This window comes from Clupea harengus, chromosome 25 (assembly GCF_900700415.2).
Source record: "Clupea harengus chromosome 25, Ch_v2.0.2, whole genome shotgun sequence".
Classification (NCBI taxonomy): Eukaryota; Metazoa; Chordata; class Actinopteri; order Clupeiformes; family Clupeidae; genus Clupea; species Clupea harengus.
This window is the reverse complement of record NC_045176.1, coordinates 6,457,818-6,478,639: the sequence shown is the minus strand read 5'-3', so window position 1 is coordinate 6,478,639 and position 20,822 is coordinate 6,457,818. Positions and strand designations below refer to the sequence as shown.

Below are 20,822 nucleotides of genomic sequence, written 5' to 3'. Positions count from 1 at the left end.
AAGGCATGAGCGGTAAACTAGCGACTGAAAGCCCAAAGTGATTGTTCTCTTCTACATTGTACACCTACAATGACAACTGATAGCTACTTAGTACAACTTGATGAATGAAAACGAAAGGCGTCTGTTATTGTCACATTGGCAGCTGATTTATGACAAGAGCAGCAGCTATTTCAATCGACAGAGTTCTTCAAAAATCCCCCCAGTCTCCATGCTAGCAAAAAAATGACACTCACAGTGTCTATACCTGCATTTGCGAGGGAATGGAAAAACACTCCATTAATATTAGCCCTAAAACATCGAAACCAGGACTCGGGGCGAGTAAGGTGCATTCTTTTTTCTTTTTTACAATTACAAGGGAGTGGAAGTGGAAGTGGAAGAGCGGTCCCATTAGAGGTACTTTGAGCAGGAGTCACCTCACCTCACCACCTCTCTACTACTACTGAGACAAAACCCCAAAGGAGTGGGTTTCACAAGGCCTCTGTCCAGCGCCCAGTGCACAGGCACTGACGGCACACCGGCCCCTCCCCCGGGCAGACGCCGTGAGCGGTCGTCAAGGCGGGCCAGAGATGGCCGTGGCCCCCAGGGTCCCCGCGCTCATCTCCTGCTTGCCCTTCATCAGGTCCTGCAGTGAGGGCACCGGCCCCCCGCTGCCCGAGAGCACGGGGTCGCTCCTCCTCCGCGGGGCCTGCGGCATCTCCACCACGCTGCCGCAGCTCGGTTTGGACCGCCGGCGCTTGTAGGCCCGCTTCTCGGCCCGGGTGCGGCCTTCGGCCGGCAGACTGTCGCACAGGCGCCTGCAGGTGGCCACGCCGCAGAAGGACGGCTCGTCCGAGTGCGACGAGCCCTCTGAGCTTCCCTCGGGCGACGGGGAGTCCCGGTGTGGCACGGGGGTCCGGACGCCGCCGCTACAACACGCCGGTCCACCGTTAGCCAGAGGCAGATTTGGGAGCACAGTGGCCTGGAGCGTCTCGACCTTCTTCTGGGCCTGCTTGATTTTACAGCGCCTCTTCTGCAGGGAGGAGGAGGAGGAGGAGGAGGAGGAGGAGGGGGAGAGGGCAAGAGAGATGGTGTGAGTGACATGCCTGCAGAGGTACACAGGGAACAGCTCTGGGCAAAAACATAACAAGTGTAATGCAGGATGTGCAAACGTACCTTTTTATTCAACAGTGGATTTCTGGAAGTTTCCACATTGTAAGCCTCAGCTGGACCTGGACCAGCAGAGCAAAACAGAGCTTATTGCATCTTTGAAACCACTGTTCTTTGTTTTACATGCAAAAGTAAACATTTAGTATGCAAAAGTAAACATTTAGTATGCAAAAGTAAACATTTAGTATGCAAAAGTAAATTTAGTATGCACTGTATAACTGAGTATATCTGCATACAAGGCAAGTAATGGCAGGCTGACCTACTATAGTCACTTCCCAAAGTAAGCGAGTGAAAGAAATGAGCTTAAGCTAGTATTATAACCCAGTAACACTGCTTAAGTCTGAGCAGTTTGATACACATTCAACAGCTTATAAATGCTCCACTTGCCTTCTGTAGTGGGAATCTGGAAGGCAGACTGGAGGAGAGGGTAGGACGCACTCCTCTTGAGACCCAGCTCATCATCACAACCAGCCAGAGACCTACGAGAAGCAAGACCACAGCAGCCACATCACAAACAGGAGGGTAATGGGCCATGCCACTGCCTGGAAAATGCTGTGTGTCACCAATATACGTACATACAACACACAGGACTCGTCACATGACAATGGGCCAGAACATACAGAATTGTTTTGTTGTCTTGCAAGAGACCACACAGACCGTGCTGAAGGCATGTGAGGTTTCAGGGTGAGTGACAGGTGGGCGTGGCTCACCCTTCGGGGAAGCAGTAAGTGTAGTTGCTGGTGTGGGCGGAGCCAGGCTGGGCGGTGGGCGGGGCGGAGGCGGGGCAGCAGTGGTTGATGCAGAGGACGAGGCCCAGCAGCAGACACAGCACCAGACACAGCAGCAGGTAGCTCTGCCTGTCTGACACCTGGACACAACACACACTGGTCACAAGGCTGGAGAGATACCACACACACACACACGCGCGCGCGTACAGACACGCGCACACACGCGCACACACGCACACTCACACACACACACACACACACACACATGCACACAAAGAAACTTACACATGGTCTCTCCCCTCCCTTCATAACCAAGTCAAAAGACAAAGCAAACCATTCTCTTTGGAAACCTGATACCTACAGCACTCATACAGTAGACTAGCAAAATCTCTGTAAACGCGGAAGATAACATCTTGGTCACACTCTTGCCCATCAAGATAGGCATGTGGTTTGGTCATAACGTGGGTGGTTTGTCACTTGAGACCCGTCAATGTCTCACATTAAAGCAGCATTATGGAGTTTTGGTATAAAACTATCGAGCTACCATCCTAAAAAGCATGCAAGGAACACCACTAATTGTCCAGTCGGCAGTGATAAAAGCTCACCAACAGGCAAAATTGTTGGCTTTGAAGGCTTTTCTTACATGTCCCTTACAACCCAAACAACACAACTATATAGTGCATATCCTCGATGGGTACGACAGGTGTGTTTATCTGTCCCTCATATGGCCATATACCATCAAAATCAATTTGAAGAGGATACCAAAAGTAGTTTCTTATGAAAGCATACCTAAAAAAAAAGTGGCAAATTGTTACACAGTGTTGCTTTAACTGCTAATAGAAACGTTAGATTGTCCTATCCTGCGGTGTGAGATGCAGTGGGAGCAGCAGGGTTCACCTCTCTCTGCAGCTGGCTGACCCTGACGGACAGGTTGAGCACCAGCTGAGTGATGTTCTCCAACTGGCCCTGGAGGAGCAGGATGGACTCGGTCTGCCTCTGGTCCTGAGGAGGAGAACACACACACACACACACACACACACACACACGCACACACGCGCACACACACACGCACACACACGCACACACACACAAACTCATCAGGAAACACAATTGACATGCTCAATGCTATATGCACGTCACAAAGCGCAAAGCTTCAATCAGTGGCTGGAATCAAAGAACAGATTTAGCAAATGAATGGACTGCATAATGCAGTACGGTTTCTTAAAGGACAAAGCTAGTCACAGGGGGACACTTGGGTTGTGTCCTCCTTTCGCTGTACACACACACACACACACACACACACACACACACACACACACACACACACGCAGAAAAGGTACTTAATCCACTCTCCCTACCGATATGGATATGGAGTTTTTGTAAGGGTATGTTTAGATTTGATTTAAATATAACATTTTTTTACTACATTCCTTTTACTCTCATGTTATTATTGCTGAGGTCTAGAATATAATCATAAATGCCACTTTTGCCTCAATGTTTTTACTTAGGGGAAATATACAAAAACATCAAGGCATGTCAGACTACCTAAAAAAGGCTCGGACTCAGTAGTGTTAACGGGCACATTAACACCACGGGTTGGTCCAAACCGAACCGATCTAACGGAACCAGAACCAAGAGGTTTGCCGGTTGCCAGTTAACTGGCACACTGAACAGATGAAACACTTTCATGTTCTTGTGAGTTTCTCCTTCTCTGGCGTGAGGCGACTCACCTGCTCCTCTGCGATCCTGGAGGTGTTTTGAAGGGCGATGATGGTCTTGTTGAAAGCCTTCTGCATCTCTTCCATTTGCTTGCGATACCTGGATGGCAGACGGTGACGTGGAAAGTCAGGGAAAACGGGATTTTGAAATGAGCAAGAAGAATGGCTTGGACACAGAGATTATTTTGCAACTGCTTGGACACAGATAATGTCCTTTTTATATATGAAAACCATTTTGTTGTCACAAAATGTCAATTAACTTAAATTTTGCAACATGAGAGAGAGACTGTGTGTGTGTGTGTGTGTGTGTGTGTGTGTGTGTGTGTGGAGAGAGATGTACCTCTGGCTAAGCTGCTCCAGGTATCGTCCGCTGAGGGACATGTTCATCTCCAGGGCTTTGATGCGGTTGTTGAGCCGCATGAACACCGACTCCTTCTGGCCTGAGCCGTGCCCCTGGACGCCGCCGCCGCCACCCCCGCCGGCCACCTCCGTGGCGTTCGCCATCTCCGAAAAGATGTCCTGCGCGGAGGAGGAGGAGGAGGTAAAACCCGAGACAGCCGATGCCGAGGAAGAGGAGAGACGAATCTGGCTGATCGCCTCCTCAATGAGGTCCTCCAGCTTGGGCTCTTCGGTGGCCGTGAGTCCATCCGTGGTCTCCGTGGAGACGGGTGAGAGCGGGGGCGAGAGTGGCGGGGGCTCCTCTGCTCCCCTGGGCCCGTCCTCGGGGGCTGGGTGGGCAGGTGGCTCCGTGAGGGAGGAGGGAGGAGCAGATGGAGGGGCGGTCTGCTCCGTCACGATGGCGCTGAGGACGGGAGTCGAACCCTCTGGCTCCGCGCCGGGCTGCTCTACCTCCGTGAGCGCGGGTCTCTCCTCACCGCTGCTGGTGCCCTCCCCGGTGGCATCGGTGGCGGTGGCGGTGGTGAGGGACGAGGAGACAGTGGATGAGGGGGTGGGGGTCTTCCTCCTCTGGGCCTCAGTTTCCTTGCCGCCCTCTGCCTGTGCGTCCGAGACCAAAGACTCACTGAGGTCCATGGCGGGGGTGGATTTGTGGGAGGGTGGTTCTGAAGAGAAGGTTTCGGACAGCGAGGGGGTCAGGCTGGGGGCCAGATCCAGAGGGTCAGCCACGGGCTGGATGACGGAGACGGGCGGAGGTTCTTCAGGAAGGGAGGAGCCCTGAGCGGGGGGAGGGGCGAGGTCTCTGGTGGACCTGGAGTCCTCCTGAAGGGTGGGAGACGTGGGGGAGATACGCTGCTCCTCGGAGGAGACTGGAGATGATGATGATGAGGAGGAGGTGGTGGTGGAGGAGGAGGTGGTGGAAGTGACATTAGAGGGTCTCCCCAGAGACCTCCTGCGTCTCCGCTGTAGGGCCAGCAGCGCCGAGCACTGCTGAAGGAGGTGCTCCTGCAGGGAGGCCATACAGGAGGAGGAGGAGGAGGATGAAGAAAGCTCTTCACAGTAGACAGAGCTCTCTCGCAGGCGTGCATCGGTGAGCTCCTCAGACGTGGCTTCCCTCAACACTCCACTGCCTTCTGCGTCTGTGTCTGGAGTTCCTGATGAGTCGCCGTCGTCGGCCGGCAGCAGGATCACTATCTGGTTGACCTCAGAGGACGCTGGCGTGGAATCCACCGCGGTGGAGGGCATTATTGGGGCTCCGGTGGCCTCTGGCGACAGGGTCTCTTCTGTGGGAGTCTCTCGAGTGGAGGTTGAGGGGAGCTCTTTCACGTCCGCTTCACTGAGCCCAGTGCTCTCAATTCTGAGTGGGGAAGAGATTAGAAAAACAGAGACAGTGTCAGTGTGTCACTTCCTTTTCATGCAGCGCTACACATCTGAGCTCACATTCACTCGACTGTGGAGTTTCAAAACTAGAAATCCTTTACAAGGCAAGCAAGCTCTCGACGCTTACTGCGCAAAACGGTGCCAGCTGACAAGACGAGTTTAGGGAGCACACATCATCTCCGCCACAATACAAACACTCACTGCAGAGAGGGGGTGGCGGCAGGGGAGGTCTGGGCGGCCGCAGCAGATGAATCAGAGGCGTTCCCAGCCGATGCAGTGCCATTACCTGAGTCACAAGAAAACCAACAGTCTCAGAATAGACATCTCCCTCATCTCCACACGGCTGCCAACCACCGAGTCACAGCTTTATAGAAAGTCACATTGACTAACACTGGATGCTAATCTAAGGAAGATAAATACCCTCTGGACTGCCCCCTAGCACGTTGGCAGCGATATTGTTGACCATGTTCAGGATGACGTCTGTGAGGAAGAGGAAGATATTAGGATTTCCCAAATGACATTCTTCATTAAAACTCCAGGGCGTCACAAAGAAACAGATTTTACAAGATTTTTTTTACATATCAATGGCAGCTTACAGTGCCAGAGCCTCTTCCTGTGTATAGCAAAAAATAAGGCTGTTATTTGTCACTTTTGTTATGGAAACCTTTCATATAACCTTTGAACTTGTCTGTGTTGGCAGCTTACCCTTTGCCGATCCAATAAGGTTATTGGAAGGTTTGGCCTCTGATGCTACATGACCAAGAGGATAATCTGTCGAGGGAACAGTGACAATTTATACAGTTACCAGGCCATCACCAAAGGTCCACACACACACACACACACACACACACACACACACACACACACACACACACACACACAAAGTTACACATGATTTCAGTTATTGTGCCCAATGTGCTCAGTTCCTACCATCATCATCGTCCACGGTGTCCGTTCTCTCCAACGGATCCGAGATCTCCTCATACTCCTCCACCATGCTGGTGCCAAAGACCCTAAAAGAGAATCAACGGGTTCAATCAGCACCACTTACTCCATTCAATTCAATTCAGTCACTCCTCAGTTTACTAGAAACCCAACAGCAGGAGATTCACGGAGCAGTGGCATGAGTTGGACTGCAGGTGGCACTGGCGGACTGAATATCAGAGGCTGGGATAAGGATAACAATGGTCACAATTGCAAAGATGACATTACAGGGCTTGGACACCAGGGGGCACACACACTATCAAACAGACACAGCTAGTTCTAGTGTTCCTTATCTGACAGACATAGTGAGTCAGACAGAAGAAACAGACAAGCCGACACGGGGCACCACTGCTACCAACTTATCAGGATCTGACACACCCAGTTACAGTACAGGTCAGCGCTTCATTGTTTCAAAAGAAATAAAAATAACAACAACAACAACAACAGACTCATCTAAAGTACTTTTATACGCCATGAGCTATACACTCTATTGTGATTAGAACATATGGCACCTAAAATACTACGTCAGTGGGCCCTTAACAACACGTTTCTGTGATTTGGAACACACACACACACACACACACACACAATATATAATGTGTTACAGGAAAAAAAAAATCAGTAGCATGTTGAAAAAGAGGGTGTGCTGGGTCTTAAGAACACCATGTCCTGAACTCAGTGTACCCCTTCAGCCCTCCCAACAGACCAGTTGTTTCGATAGAAAAGAGGCGTTCCCTCATTGAATCATGCCCAATGTAAAAGTTCAGTGTGTACCCCCAATGTTCCACGGACATGAAGAGTACGGAGTGTGCAAGCATACCCTGTGAGAGTACACGTTATGTTTTCCTCCCATTGTCCAGGATAGCCATGAAACTGGACATGGATGCATGCTATGAGTGAAGAACAATGAACTGAGCTCCACTGGGCCGAGACCCATCCTCAGACGACCCAATCCGATCTTAGCATGAGAGTAGAGCTCAATTAAACTGAAGGTTTTAAAGAGGTTTTCCACATAAAACCTAAGCATAAATCTGCCATCAAGATTTTATCATAAAGTTCTAAGGCAAGAGGAAAGACAGGGTTGACCCGATGCAGCCCAGACCTAATTGCTATGGAAGACAACATGTTTAAAGAACGCACTAAATTATAACGCCCACTATTAGTGGTTTAAGTCTTTGTTCTGTTCCAGTCCATACCTGCAACATTATTGTTATCAGGTGGCAAAGAAAGAAATCATTTCTAGATGACTTGTACGAAAAAAATGTACGAGCCCTAAAATTAGGAACAGATGTTTTTAGTTGTTTAGCTACTTTTAGCCTTAGGATTTGTTTTGTGAATATGGGAACAGCCTGTTGTTGTATTTTTTTGTGTTGTATTAGCAAGCGGTCCTACAAGACCAGTGTTTTAGAGAGCAGATCCTAAAAGAACAGCAGTTAAGTGAAAAGAGAGAGAGAGAGAGAGAGAGAGAGAGAGAGAGAGAGAGAGAGAGAGAGGAGATGAGATTAAAGTACCTGATGAGGCTGAGAGGACAGAAGTGCTCTGAGCCGAAGTGAGACAGCAACTCCACCTGTAGACGACGACACACACACACACACACACACACACACACACACACACACACAACACAACACACACACACACACACACACACACACACACACACACACACACACACACACACACACACACATCAGGAAACACAATTGACATGCTCAATGCTATATGCACATCACAAAGCGCAAAGCTTCAATCAGTGGCTGGAATCAAAGAACAGATTTAGCAAATGAATGGACTGCATAATGCAGTACGTTTCTTAAAGGACAAAGCTAGTCACAGGAGGAGACTTGGCCTGTGTCCTCCTTTCACTGTAAAAAACAAACTTAAAAGTAAACAAAATATTTCACAATGCAAAAGGGTTTCGATCTTAGCAAGATTTAATTAGCCTGGCAGCAGTTAATTTTCAAAAGCTAGCTCACACAGACCGATACATTAAGCCACAAAAGGCAAGCCACCATAAAGGACATAACTGGGAAAACAAAGTGCATCATGGTAACTTGTTAGTATCTCAGTTTAGCATTGTTATCGATTCTACTGACATTGCTAAGGTGCTAATCATCAAAATGATAAGTGACTAATTTTAATTAGCCTAGTGCTAAGTGTTAGCCACCAACACAAAACAACAAGTGTATCATGGTAACCTGTTAGTATCTCAGTTTAGCATTGTTATCGATTCTACTGACATTGCTAAGGTGCTAATCATCAAAATGATAAGTGACTTATTTTAATTAGCCTAGTGCTAAGTGTTAGCCACCAACACAAAACAACAAGTGTATCATGGTAACCTGTTAGTATCTCAGTTTAGCATTGTTATCGATTCTACTGACATTGCTAAGGTGCTAATCATCAAAATGATAAGTGACTTATTTTAATTAGCCTAGTGCTAAGTGTTAGCCACCAACACAAAACAACAAGTGTATCATGGTAACCTGTTAGTATCTCAGTTTAGCATTGTTATCGATTCTACTGACATTGCTAAGGTGCTAATCATCAAAATGATTCAATTCAATTTTATTTATATAGCGCCATAACAATACAATTGTCTCTAAAATGATAAGTGACTAATTTTAATTAGCCTAGTGCTAAGTGTTAGCCACCAACACAAAACAACAAGTGTATCATGGTAACTTGTTAGTATCTCAGTTTAGCATTGTTATCTATTCTACTGACATTGCTAAAGTGCTAATCATCAAAATGATAAGTGACTAATTTGAATTAGCCTAGTGCTAAGTGTTAGCCACCAACACAAAACAACAAGTGTAGTGTATCATGGTAACTTGTTAGTATCTCAGTTTAGCATTGTTATCTATTCTACTGACATTGCTAAGGTGCTAATCATCAAAATGATAAGTGACTAATTTTAATTAGCCTAGTGCTAAGCGTTAGGCACCAACACCACCTGGCATTCCATATTACCCATTTATGCGTGAGCATCTAAAAGAGAAGAAGGCTAACCTTTATGTACTTGGTGAACATCTGAAGCAGGAAAGAAAAACAAATACACAGGAGAAGAGCCGGTTAAAAGCGGTGAATATGTTTGAGTACATCTAGGCCGAGTGCAAATAACTGTTTCTTATCTTTCATTGGAATGTTGGAAATGTTAGGCACTTTCACTCGTTGAGTTGGACCTGGTTTTAAGTGCAGTGTTTATGTGCAGTACTATATAGTCCAAAATGCTGAAAAGCATCACTTGAGAAATTGGTTAAAATTGGTTTAAAATAAACTGAGAAACAACATATGCAGTCAGCCTCTGAGGGGAATTATGAGGGTATTAACCCCCAGAACAATACAAAGGATAGGATAAAAACACTGAGGATAGGATAAAGAAAACAGAGGATAGGATAACGAATACTGAGGATAGGATAAAAATACTGAGGATAAGATAGGATAAGAGTACTGAGGATAGGATATCGAATACTGAGGATAGGATACCAATCATGAGGATAAGATAGGATAAAGAAAACAGAGGATAGGATAACGAATACTGAGGATAGGATAAAAATACTGAGGATAAGATAGGATAAGAGTACTGAGGATAGGATAACAGTACTGAGGATAAGATAGGATAAGAGTACTGAGGATAGGATAACAGTACTGAGGATAGGATAGGATAACGGTGCAAACCCATGACAGCGACGCGATACGCTTCCATCACTTTGTGTGGGCGTGTTGTATCGTGTGGAAATAGCATTTTCAAACTGTCAGAGACGACACCAAACATTCTGATTGGCCGCTGTGGGAAAAATCGCTCCTCATTTGCATAGGATTCAACATTTTTCAACTTTTATGGGTCGCGTCGCCCAAAAAGGTGGTCTACGTCACAATGGATTGGCTCCCGTTGAAATGCATGGGATTAGAATATCGCGTCGCTCGTAACGGTGTCATGGGTTTCCACCGTAAGAGTACTGAGGATAGGATAAGAGTACTGAGGATAGGATAACAGTACTGAGGATAGTAGGACTGTAGCACTATATCAAATGTACCTTCACATATTTGGCAAAGAGATGCTCATCTAGTGGAAAGCTCTGGACTGTGCGTTCATCACGGGCATGGAATGTACCCAGCTTGACCCACTTATTCGTTGGGTACCTGAAAAACAGCCATTTCACTGAGCCAGTGATTTGTTTTGGATGGAGGATGAAGAGCTCCATTTGAACATGTAAATCCCCTTTCCTTGATGATACCACCCCATTATTTGAATTCAATCATCCCCAAATCATCCCTTAGTATGGTTTGACAAAGTCGTCCACTAGCTACTATCCCTAACCAAGGGGTCAACATAAACAATGCAGACCTGTCACTAATGGACACCAGGAAGTCCTTGGGTGTGGAGGAGAAGAGCTCAAAGTTGGCGATGTCCACCTTCTTCACCTGAATGGGCTCACAGAGCTCAATCACAAACCTGTGGGGTGGAGGGAGCAGAGGGGAGAAGTGTGTTGGGTCGGGGAAGAGAGGGAGCAAAGGGGAGAAGTGTGTTGGGTCGGGGAAGAGAAGAGAAGAGTGAATTTACTGGCACGGCCCAGAGAACCGGCTTTCTTTACTGATGCCCATTTTGAGCTCCTGCTTCACATCCTCCTCCACTTGAAAAGCATGAGTCAGTGAGCCAGGCGCAGAAGCACTACAATATGGCATAATAACTCACGCCTTCTCTTCATCGCTTCAACCATTATACTATGGATGGTGATGGTAATGTCTAGGACTTACAACCAACCACACAAGTGACACTAGTGATAAGCCCAGAAGGCCACTCAAAGACACGCTCATTACCAGATCTTATTGCTGCAGGGGTTCAGCATATACAGGTCCATGTTCTCCATTAGAATGGCAGATGTACTCTAAGAAGCAAAAACACAACAAAACAAAAAAGATACATGGTTAAGCACTTGACCTTCAACTTTTTGTTTTTGAAACTTTTTGAGTGTTCCCAGCTCAGTGCTTCATGTGGTCCACACACACCTTGGCTTCAGGGTTTGAGGATAAGATCTTGGCCCCACACTCTACAGACGCGTAGTTGTTCTGTAAGTTCTTCTGTGCCTTCTTGGCCACGTGGTTGCCCCCGTTGGCAGACGTGTGTGTGATCTGACCTGGGAGGAGAAGAGTACAGCTTAGGTGGAGCGCTAGAGGAGGCACCAAGGTCAAAGGTCAAGATCCAAGTTAATTTGATTTGTGCTGAAAATGTAACGATGAGTTATGTGTGTCTCAAGGCACTCTGTGTAAGCAAACTGATAGAGATGCCCAAGGCACTCTGTGTAAGCAAACTGATAGAGATGGTGGCCAGGCAAAAGCTCTATCCAGAAATATTGTAAGCATAACCTAGCTCAAGTAAAAGCAAAGTGAAAAATAAATAAACTGCATCAATAATTGAGGGCCAGGCCTTAAAAAGGTCAAAACAGTTAACCTCCCTAGGGACTACAAAGTGACAAGTACCAGTAAACAAAGACTGGCAGCAGTGCTAAGGCATCGCGGTTACATAACCAACACGCAGTCCGGAGCAGAGTGAAAAGCATGACTGTAACCAGACAGCTAACCACTTCCTGGAGAATAAGACAGCAAAACCCAATATACTGAAGAGGCTTCAGAATGACAAGGCACAGTCAACACTGCCTCACTGTCTCACTCAACCCAGCCAACACTGTCTCACTCAACACAGTCAACACTGCCTCACTCAACACAGTCAACACTGCCTCACTCAACACAGTCAACACTGCCTCACTGTCTCACTCAACACAGTCAACACTGCCTCACTCAACACAGTCAACACTGCCTCACTGTCTCACTCAACACAGTCAACACTGCCTCACTCAACACACTCAACACTGTCTCACTCAACCCAGCCAACACTGTCTCACTCAACCCAGCCAACACTGTTGATGGAAATTGATATTGCCATTCATTTATAGACTTACATTGCATTGCAAGCATGTTCTCCTGTGTGTGTGTGTGTGCCATGTCTATTGATAGTCTTAGTACACCTTTGTTTAGAGCCCCTAGCAGACATCCCCCTGCCCCAGGTGGAGGAATACACATTGTCCACCATTTTGGGCCTGTGTGTGTTCCTCCATAAGAAAATCCCCTCCCACTCACCTCCCCTTCCCAACCTTGACCTGTAGAACCTTCCCCAATGTTGACCTATCACCCCCAAGGTATCCTCCCATGATTGACTGGTATTTAACCTGTTACACTGTGGTGCCTCTTTAGTCTTTGCCTGCCTCTACTTGATGTTGGTATTGACTCCCTGCAGGAGCGCCTTGAAATACACCTCCAGAAATATTCTATTCGCCTCGTGGTCCTTTGTCTAGAAGAGTGTCGGCCTAAGAATCTCCGTCACTGTCAACACTGCCTCACTTTTCTCTATCTCTACTTCCAGCATTTTCTTCTTCCATTCATCAAAAGTAGGGATATCCTCCTGGTCCTTAGTCGGTGCCGAAGAGTCCACTTCCTTGGCAATTTGGGTACCCTGTTAATAAATCACATGCATCTGTTATACACAAGTTGGTATGGTCAAGACATACAAAAGCAGAACACACACAAACGCACACACACACACACACACACACACACACACACACACACACACACACACACACACACACACACACACACACACACACACACACACACACACACACACACACACACACACACACACACACACATTCCTGGCTACACATTCCTGGCTACAAATTCCTAGCTGCACATTCCTAGCTCCATGAATACTGAGGATAAGATAACGAATACTGAGGATAGGATAAAGAATACTGAGGGTAGGATAAAGAATACTGAGGGTAGGATAAAGAATACTGAGGGTAGGATAACGAATACTGAGGATAAGATAACGAATACTGAGGATAGGATAACGAATACTGAGGATAGGATAACGAATACTGAGGATAGGGATAAAGAATACTGAAGATAGTAGAACTGTAGCACTATATCAAATGTATCTAGCTACACATTCCTAGCTACACATGCTACTCACCTTGTCTTTCTGCATGCTGGACGAGGCGTTGCTGCCCTGGCCTGACTGCGCCGCTGGGGCGTCCACGTCTGTACTGGTCCCCTTCCCTCCTCCTGATGCATTGGTGTTCTCCAGCACTGCTGGAAGACTGAGACAAACAGAATGGCAGAGGGGATGAGAGCGAACTAGAGCGGAACACGCTTTCCAGATTGGACTACTTGTAGCCGAGGCCAGACAGACACGGAGGCAGGGCCGGAGACAGACAGGGAGGCAGGGCAGGAGACAGACAGGGAGGCAGGGCAGGAGACAGACAGGGAGGTAGGGCAGGGCAGGAGACAGAGGAACTCACTCTTTAAGCACACTGCTATAGGAGGAGCCTTCTAGTGCCTCACAGTCCGCTGGGGAGGAATCCGTGCTGGGTGCTGGAGGTGCAGAGGGGTCGCCTACTAAGGACTCTGGGGCACTGGGTGAGGAGAGAGACATCAGGGGTGGTGGAACCACACAGACAGACAGACAGACACACAGACACACAGGCACAGACACAGACAGACAGACAGACAGACAGACACACACACACACACAGACACACTGTTAAGTCTGGTATGGGATTTGAAAGACGAGGGCTGCCTTGGGGTAACCCCAGGTTCAAGCAAGAGACCTCTGGGCTTACCCTTCGACGGCTGACTCTAGTGAGGTAGGTGCGCTGGTAGATGCTCTACTATCCAGGGTGGTGGTGTCTGCAGTGCTGGGAGAGGCAGGCAAGGCCAGGGCAGGCTCAGTGATGGCTGCGGAGGGCTGCTGGGCAGGGCGCTCTTGGGGCTCAGGTACAGGAAACTCTGGGTCCCCGTTGGTATCAGCCGCCACCTCCATCTCCAGCACGGGTTCTTCTGCCAACACTATCACTTCTGTTCCTGGGGCCTGTGCAAAGGAACATGTCTTAGCACAGAACGAACTTCAATTGACATCTCATTATAGACCACTGACCTATGCAGTCCATTTTGAATGGTGATGTGAACAAAGAGGGAACTCAATCGAGCATTTCATTTGGTACATGACAACGCCACCCAATCATTTGACAGCCACATTTCAGTGCTGAACCTACGAACATAAACGTCACATATCCTATACCCTCATAGACTGTATACATAGAGCATTCTTTTTAATAAAATGTGCCACCCCTTCAATGAACTTCATCATCAGCAGTAGGAATGTGCTCTACAATACCATAATGCTCACTCATATATTCAAAAGAACTGGAAGTGCAGCTCCATAGAACCACAGGGAGTAATAGATCACTTGAACTACCAGTTTTGTCAAACGACTGGTCATTTGTTGCCCAACCGCTTGGTCTGTGACTACGTTCTCTACGTGATTCTGTGCAGTACCTGCTCTTGTTTCCCGTTCTCTATGTGATACTGTGCAGTACCTGCTCTCTACGTGATACTGTGCAGTACCTGCTCTCTACGTGATACTGTGCAGTACCTGCTCTTGTTCTCCGGCTCTCTACGTGACACTGTGCAGTACCTGCTCTCTACGTGACACTGTGCAGTATCTGCTCTTGTTTCCCGTTCTCTATGTGATACTGTGCAGTACCTGCTCTCTACGTGATACTGTGCAGTACCTGCTCTCTACATGATACTGTGCAGTACCTGCTCCTGTTTCCTGTTCTCTACGTGATACTGTGCAGTACCTGCTCTTGTTCGCCGTTCTCTATGTGATACTGTGCAGTACCTGCTCCTGTTTCCTGTTCTCTACGTGATACTGTGCAGTACCTGCTCCTGTTTCCTGTTCTCTACGTGATACTGTGCAGTACCTGCTCTTGTTCCCCGTTCTCTACGTGATACTGTGCAGTACCTGCTCCTGTTTCCTGTTCTCTACGTGATACTGTGCAGTACCTGCTCCTTGTTCCCGTTCTCTACGTGATACTGTGCAGTACCTGCTCTTGTTCTCCGGTGTATGCAGGGCCCAGAGCCCATGCCTCCTCCTCCACAGGGCTGCCTTCTGTCGGCACGCTGGTTTCAGACGGAGGTGCCGTCTCTTGGGCCTCTGACAACTCATCAATCTGTTCAGCGGGAAATATAGATGACATAAACACTCAGCACGCAATAGTCTTAAGGCATCAAAACACTCTGCGCCATACAGCAAATGGAGCTAAATCTAATTCCATGAACTACATATAGTGATCTGTTCCTGGCTATGGACCTTGTTTGACAATGTTATACTTTAAGCTAAAACACTGTTAAACGTCGTGTTAAATTACATGTAGCTATCAAACATGCTGGTCAGTGGCCCTCGACAGAGCAGCTACAAAGAGCAATGTTTGTAACGGTCATATTTCATTGCAAGACATACTGTATATATACACACACACAACACTGAATGGAAGAAGTGCTGCTGGTAACACGGGGCAAAGACACCCTTGGAACATGAGCCTCAGCTAGTGCCACAGGCATACCTGTCCTGCGTCTGCCTCCTGGGAGGGATCCTGCAGCAGACTGGTGTCCTGTGTGGGTTGGGCCTGGGGCAGGGGCTGGGCCTGGGGCAGGGGCTGGGCCTGGGAGGCAGCCAGCCTTTGCTCAGAGCAACACACATGTCCAACCGGGTGCCTGCACACAGGGATGGCACAGGGTCTGTTATAAAACCATTACATAACAACACTTCCCGTAGAGAGAATGGGCGAAGCAGATTGCATTATGGTAGCAGTGATACTTCAGCTGTGAGTGCTGAAGAGGCACTGTAGCAAACGGCATGGTAAGTCACCCCCCCACAAGTGCTGGAAAAAAACTGGGTCATGTCTACGTACGCTGCATCATAGTAATGAAATCAAGTGGTGTGCAATGTGAGATGGTAACAGAAAGATAATCCTTTATGAAAAGATGAAAAAAATGAAATCCTATATGAAAACGTCAAATCACTTTCAGCTGGTACCGGATAATCTTTCCCACCTAAACAATAATCATGTTAGAGCAATCCTGGACCAGACAAGGCGTGTTGAATGCTACAGTTCTAGTAACATTAAAATTTTTCTGTGGTGCAGAAAGTACAAGCTAAATGCTAAAAACACATGTGCTACTAGCATGAAATCACTAAGCTTAAAGACTCAACCTTACACATAGCATCACTGACTTTTCATCTTAAACCCACTGTGGACATCTTCATTGTGAAAGCATACAGGCCCTATTTCTATTGCTAAAATGTAGGACACCGGCACTACAGAGAGCCATAAATGCTTTGAGACCCGTGGGTCCTATGATGGCTTACTATGGAATAAAAAAAAAAGGTTCTAAGGCTGGGATGCTGGGGGTTACCTACATACAAAAACATACCCTGTGAAAACTTAAAAAGGGTGATTTAAGAAAGAAATAGAGTGTCTTAGTAGGGTCAGCCCTCATAAGATTGCCCTGTTAGATTACATACCTAGAAAAGTCAGGGTAAAGCCCTGCAGGCTATGCTCAGAATGTCAAATACTCAATAGTTAAGCTTCTTAAATCCAGACCAACAAAAACCACTTGAATGTTTACTGGTCTGGACTACAAAAATTTGAAAAAAAATAACAGAAAAGGACAACTTTCACAACAAATCATGCTTAGGTCAGGCTAATGCCACGAGGTGCGCCACACAGGAGGCTAGACAGAGCCCTGTGAGCGATGAGGAGTTTTTCAGTCTCGTCGTATCAGACCGAAGGGCCAGCCAAATTCTCACCACGGGCAGTCAGGTCGGGTGAAAGGACTGCCAGAGAATGGGACACCTCAATGTCACAGCTGTTTCTTCTCAAACACCCCACCACCAAAAACAAAAGTTCAAAACCAACAGGTCCAAAAATAGCTGCAATGATTATGATACTTTCCCACTGTTTCATGTGCCGAGGACAGGAAACCAGGGGATGTTGTTACTGAAACAGGAAGAGCTTCTTGTTGAAGGCCGTTTGACAGTGCTGATGTAAGCCAATGTGACAGCACGGATCTTGATGTACATCTTTCCATAGATTAGTCCCTATTTATCAGCATAACTATTGTACTGATGCCTCAAGATGACAGAGTAGGAAACAGATAAATAACCTACAGAACAAAATCCAAAGGGCTTGCCAACATTGGCTCAGACAATTTATGACACCAAGGGAGCAATAGTAATTAATTTGGCCTCATCTGAACATTACACACCAGTACTAAAAATATGAAGACATATCTAGGACAGGTAATCCCAGGACAGGTGTTCGAGAACAAGGTTCACGTCACGTCAACCCGGATGTCACATAATTGCCCCGTGTTGTATTACATTACAATATCAGTAGCTGACATGTGCACCGAGTGGCTTGATAAGACAACGAGGTTTTAAAATGGCTGTTCAGTTCACAATAACAATAATGAACTGACAAAACATCTTTGAAAAAGAAAACATTTAGGGATCACAAAACACTCTAACTAACTAGAATTCATTTTGTGATGCTAATTGATAAAACTATATTAAACACTCTACTTAGTTATCTTATGAGGGGGAAGTGGGGGTGGCGCTTACACGAGATATACAAAAATGACTCATCTCCTATGTTAGTGTGACGTGTCAGATTTCAAGATTAGGGTAGATGAGCATTCGTATCAAAGTTTGTATTTAGCACTTTACACTAAAAGGTCAAACGAAGTTGCCGTTGTCAACAGATGCCCACCAAGAGGACGCAACATGACGAGAGGCAGGGAAACGTCATGACAACCTTGGGACAGGGAACTGTTACATCAGCAATTGCTGTATAGATCAGGAAACGTATCCCATCTCACAACACACACACACTCACTTGACTGACATTAACTTTTAACTTGGGATGGGACCTCAGCATCAAAGTTGGCATATTAGCCACGGCACTGTCATGGAAGTTATCCTGGCTAGCTTCGCATTGACCGCACTGATCACATTGCTAATCACTAAGCACAGATCCACTGTTATGTATCGCAGAGTAACTATAAAGCTATCTAACAAATAGCATAACAAATGCTATGAACACATTAGGCACCAAAAACCGCTGAATACGTAGGTAGCTAGATGCCGATAGCCACGGATTCATAAATAATCACACATGAACTGACATGCTTGTGGTTGGCACCGAAGCTTCAGGGGCCACGTCGCGTGTAAACATCAACCAACGTCAGCTTCAAAGCTTGCTATCTATAAAGCTAGCTTGCTAACAAATCCCAAATCATTTAGCGTTAGCAATGTCATCCCATCTTACCACCAAACTCCCCTTAACTAAGGCCAAAATGTATCGATAAATATGCATATTCTACCAGGGACTGTTACAAATAATTGCATGGCAGGTTATACAAGCCCTCTGATCTCAATTTTACAACAATCGAGCACCTGCCACCTCCATTACTTGTTCGGCAGTTCAGGCGTGTTGATGCTTTCAACTGACGTTACGGCATGTTAGGTTAATGTTACCTCCGCAGCTAGCACAGCTAGCTTTCCTAATGTACAGGTAGGTTGTTCTACAGTTCAAACCTTGAAGAATTAGCCAAAACAATAAAACTACTGCTCGGTTACGTGCCAAGTAATGACAACTCAGTGTGCAGTAACTAACGTTAAGTGAAACAACACGTTAGATGACCAACTAGCTCAGTCAACTTACCAACAGAATACTGCAACGACCGCACATATCAATACAGTCCAGCGCTTCATTATCCTGTGGTGACTAACATCCTTTCGGTTTATGCACAATCTTTCTTGTTCGGCCGTTTTTTCGTACATTCAGTTGATACACTTCTGAGTTACACTACCAAATCAACTCTGCTGGTCAGGAGTAGTTGCTGTCATGCAGTGGGTGTTCAGCAGTTCGTTCCCTCCTGTGTTCAAGTTGTTGGAGGAAATAACAGTCGGTAAGCGGCTACTTACTGCCGCTGTCCAATGAGAGGGCAGGAATACTATTGCGCAGTTTGAATGAACCCGACTTGGTTTCTTTTGGATTTACTAGTGTGCACCATTAGCTTATGCCTTATATAAATTAAATGTCTGGTAGAGACAAGCAGTTACACGTAAAACATAATTAAGGCTCATTCCTACAGATGACTCTTGGTATTCTTTATTAATTCCAAGTAAAAGTAGTAAAATATGCAAAAACTCTGTTCAGTTCAGTCGTTCAGTGAAACTCTGCATGGGTGTTTCCATAACAATTCAAACCCACATTTAGACCTGCATTGTTACACAGATGATTTGATTCTGTTTCTACGGACTATAATTAAAAAAAAGTAGCTGGATGCGTAGCAGGCTCAGTCTTCATAAGGTACAGACACATATCTCACCGTAAGTTGCTGGCTCCCTCTGCTGGATACAAAAAAAGACCTTCGGGGTTTCATGAATGAAACGGGGCTGTACAGTATGTTGTCCTGGCCTGTGTCTGGTTATGAAGTGTCTGCATGATAGTAGAAAAACATCAGACGTGTGTTCAGGAACCTTTTCTGTGATTTTAATATAGTTTAGATGCAGTGGCCTAAGTAGTATAGGTTTTCATAACACCTCTACGCCTAAAATAAATATAGCCTATGATATGATGCTGGGGAAAGCAAAAAGATGTTTCAGTGTATCCCATGCATCTTAACTTTTTGGAGAATATAATCTTAAGGATGAGCACCATATGTTTTTCCACAAATTTGTTCACATTTTTATTACAGAGATCTACGGATAATCAGTATGTGAGGAGTGACATACATCACATTTTACATAAACAATCTAAGGCTTAATTAAAGTGATTTTAAGTTTTCAAATGACTTGTGGTCAAAAGAATCAAAAACAATTGGGCGAGTGAGAAGGACATGTTTATTGGAGATCAAGAGAGATACAGAAAGAATGTAGCCACTCACACGGCTCCCAAATAAATACATTTACAAAGGGGAGTTAAATGTGTTCCGCAGAAGACAATAATATTCTGATACGTATGTGTGTAACACTGTCTATGTAATATTCTATTGCATATTATATTCATGTTCATACTATTAGCTTTGGCAATACAGATGTGTTACCCATGCCAGTAAAGCAATTCCACTCTCAGTTCAGAGTAAAAGACAAACACCGTTACAGACAGTGAGCGCGAGATAGAGGGGTTACGTGTACGCCCTTGTGGAATGAATAAATTACCTATTTGGCGATATCTATATTTGGCAGAACACCACTTCACTACAGGACAGACCCACAGAAACAAGACTTTACACTGGGCACTTAATAGCAAAACTAACTTCTGCTCTGACATATCACAGGGGGTCATTTATAGACTTATCATAGAGAAACCGAGTGTGACAGCTGGTCAGGTCATCACCGCAGATTACATGCTTTAGAGATGGAGGAGGTTGACAAGCTCACAGAAGAACATACGGAAACTCATAGGGTGTGTGGCATGATAGAAATTGACAGATCATCAGTTGCCATCGCTGAGGGGAGTCCTCTTCCTACATGGCAGCCAGCACGGATGCTAGT

At 46.2% G+C, this 20,822-nt stretch overlaps 1 protein-coding gene across 3 annotated transcripts; it reads right to left on the bottom strand.

Moving 5' to 3' along the window:
- Positions 1–328: 328 nt before the first annotated feature.
- On the bottom strand, positions 329–19,238 carry LOC105891321 (SUN domain-containing ossification factor-like). 3 transcript variants are annotated; one of them, XM_031562997.1, is made up of 24 exons: positions 18,985–19,238; positions 15,823–15,973; positions 15,304–15,429; positions 14,038–14,285; positions 13,717–13,830; positions 13,389–13,515; positions 12,755–12,866; positions 11,366–11,493; positions 11,177–11,244; positions 10,704–10,811; positions 10,393–10,498; positions 9,365–9,385; positions 7,864–7,919; positions 6,299–6,381; positions 6,074–6,139; positions 5,789–5,848; positions 5,570–5,654; positions 3,933–5,345; positions 3,605–3,692; positions 2,772–2,876; positions 1,857–2,014; positions 1,534–1,625; positions 1,153–1,208; positions 329–1,009 (listed from the first exon to the last, which is right to left on the bottom strand). In XM_031562997.1, exons 1-24 carry the CDS (start codon positions 19,101–19,103, stop codon positions 551–553), a joined length of 4,149 nt encoding a protein of 1,382 aa, XP_031418857.1. In that variant the 5' UTR covers positions 19,104–19,238; the 3' UTR covers positions 329–550. The 3 variants fall into 3 exon arrangements, with proteins under 3 accessions (XP_031418857.1, XP_031418858.1, XP_031418859.1); XM_031562998.1 differs by lacking the exon at positions 9,365–9,385; XM_031562999.1 differs by lacking the exon at positions 13,717–13,830.
- Positions 19,239–20,822: the final 1,584 nt, after the last annotated feature.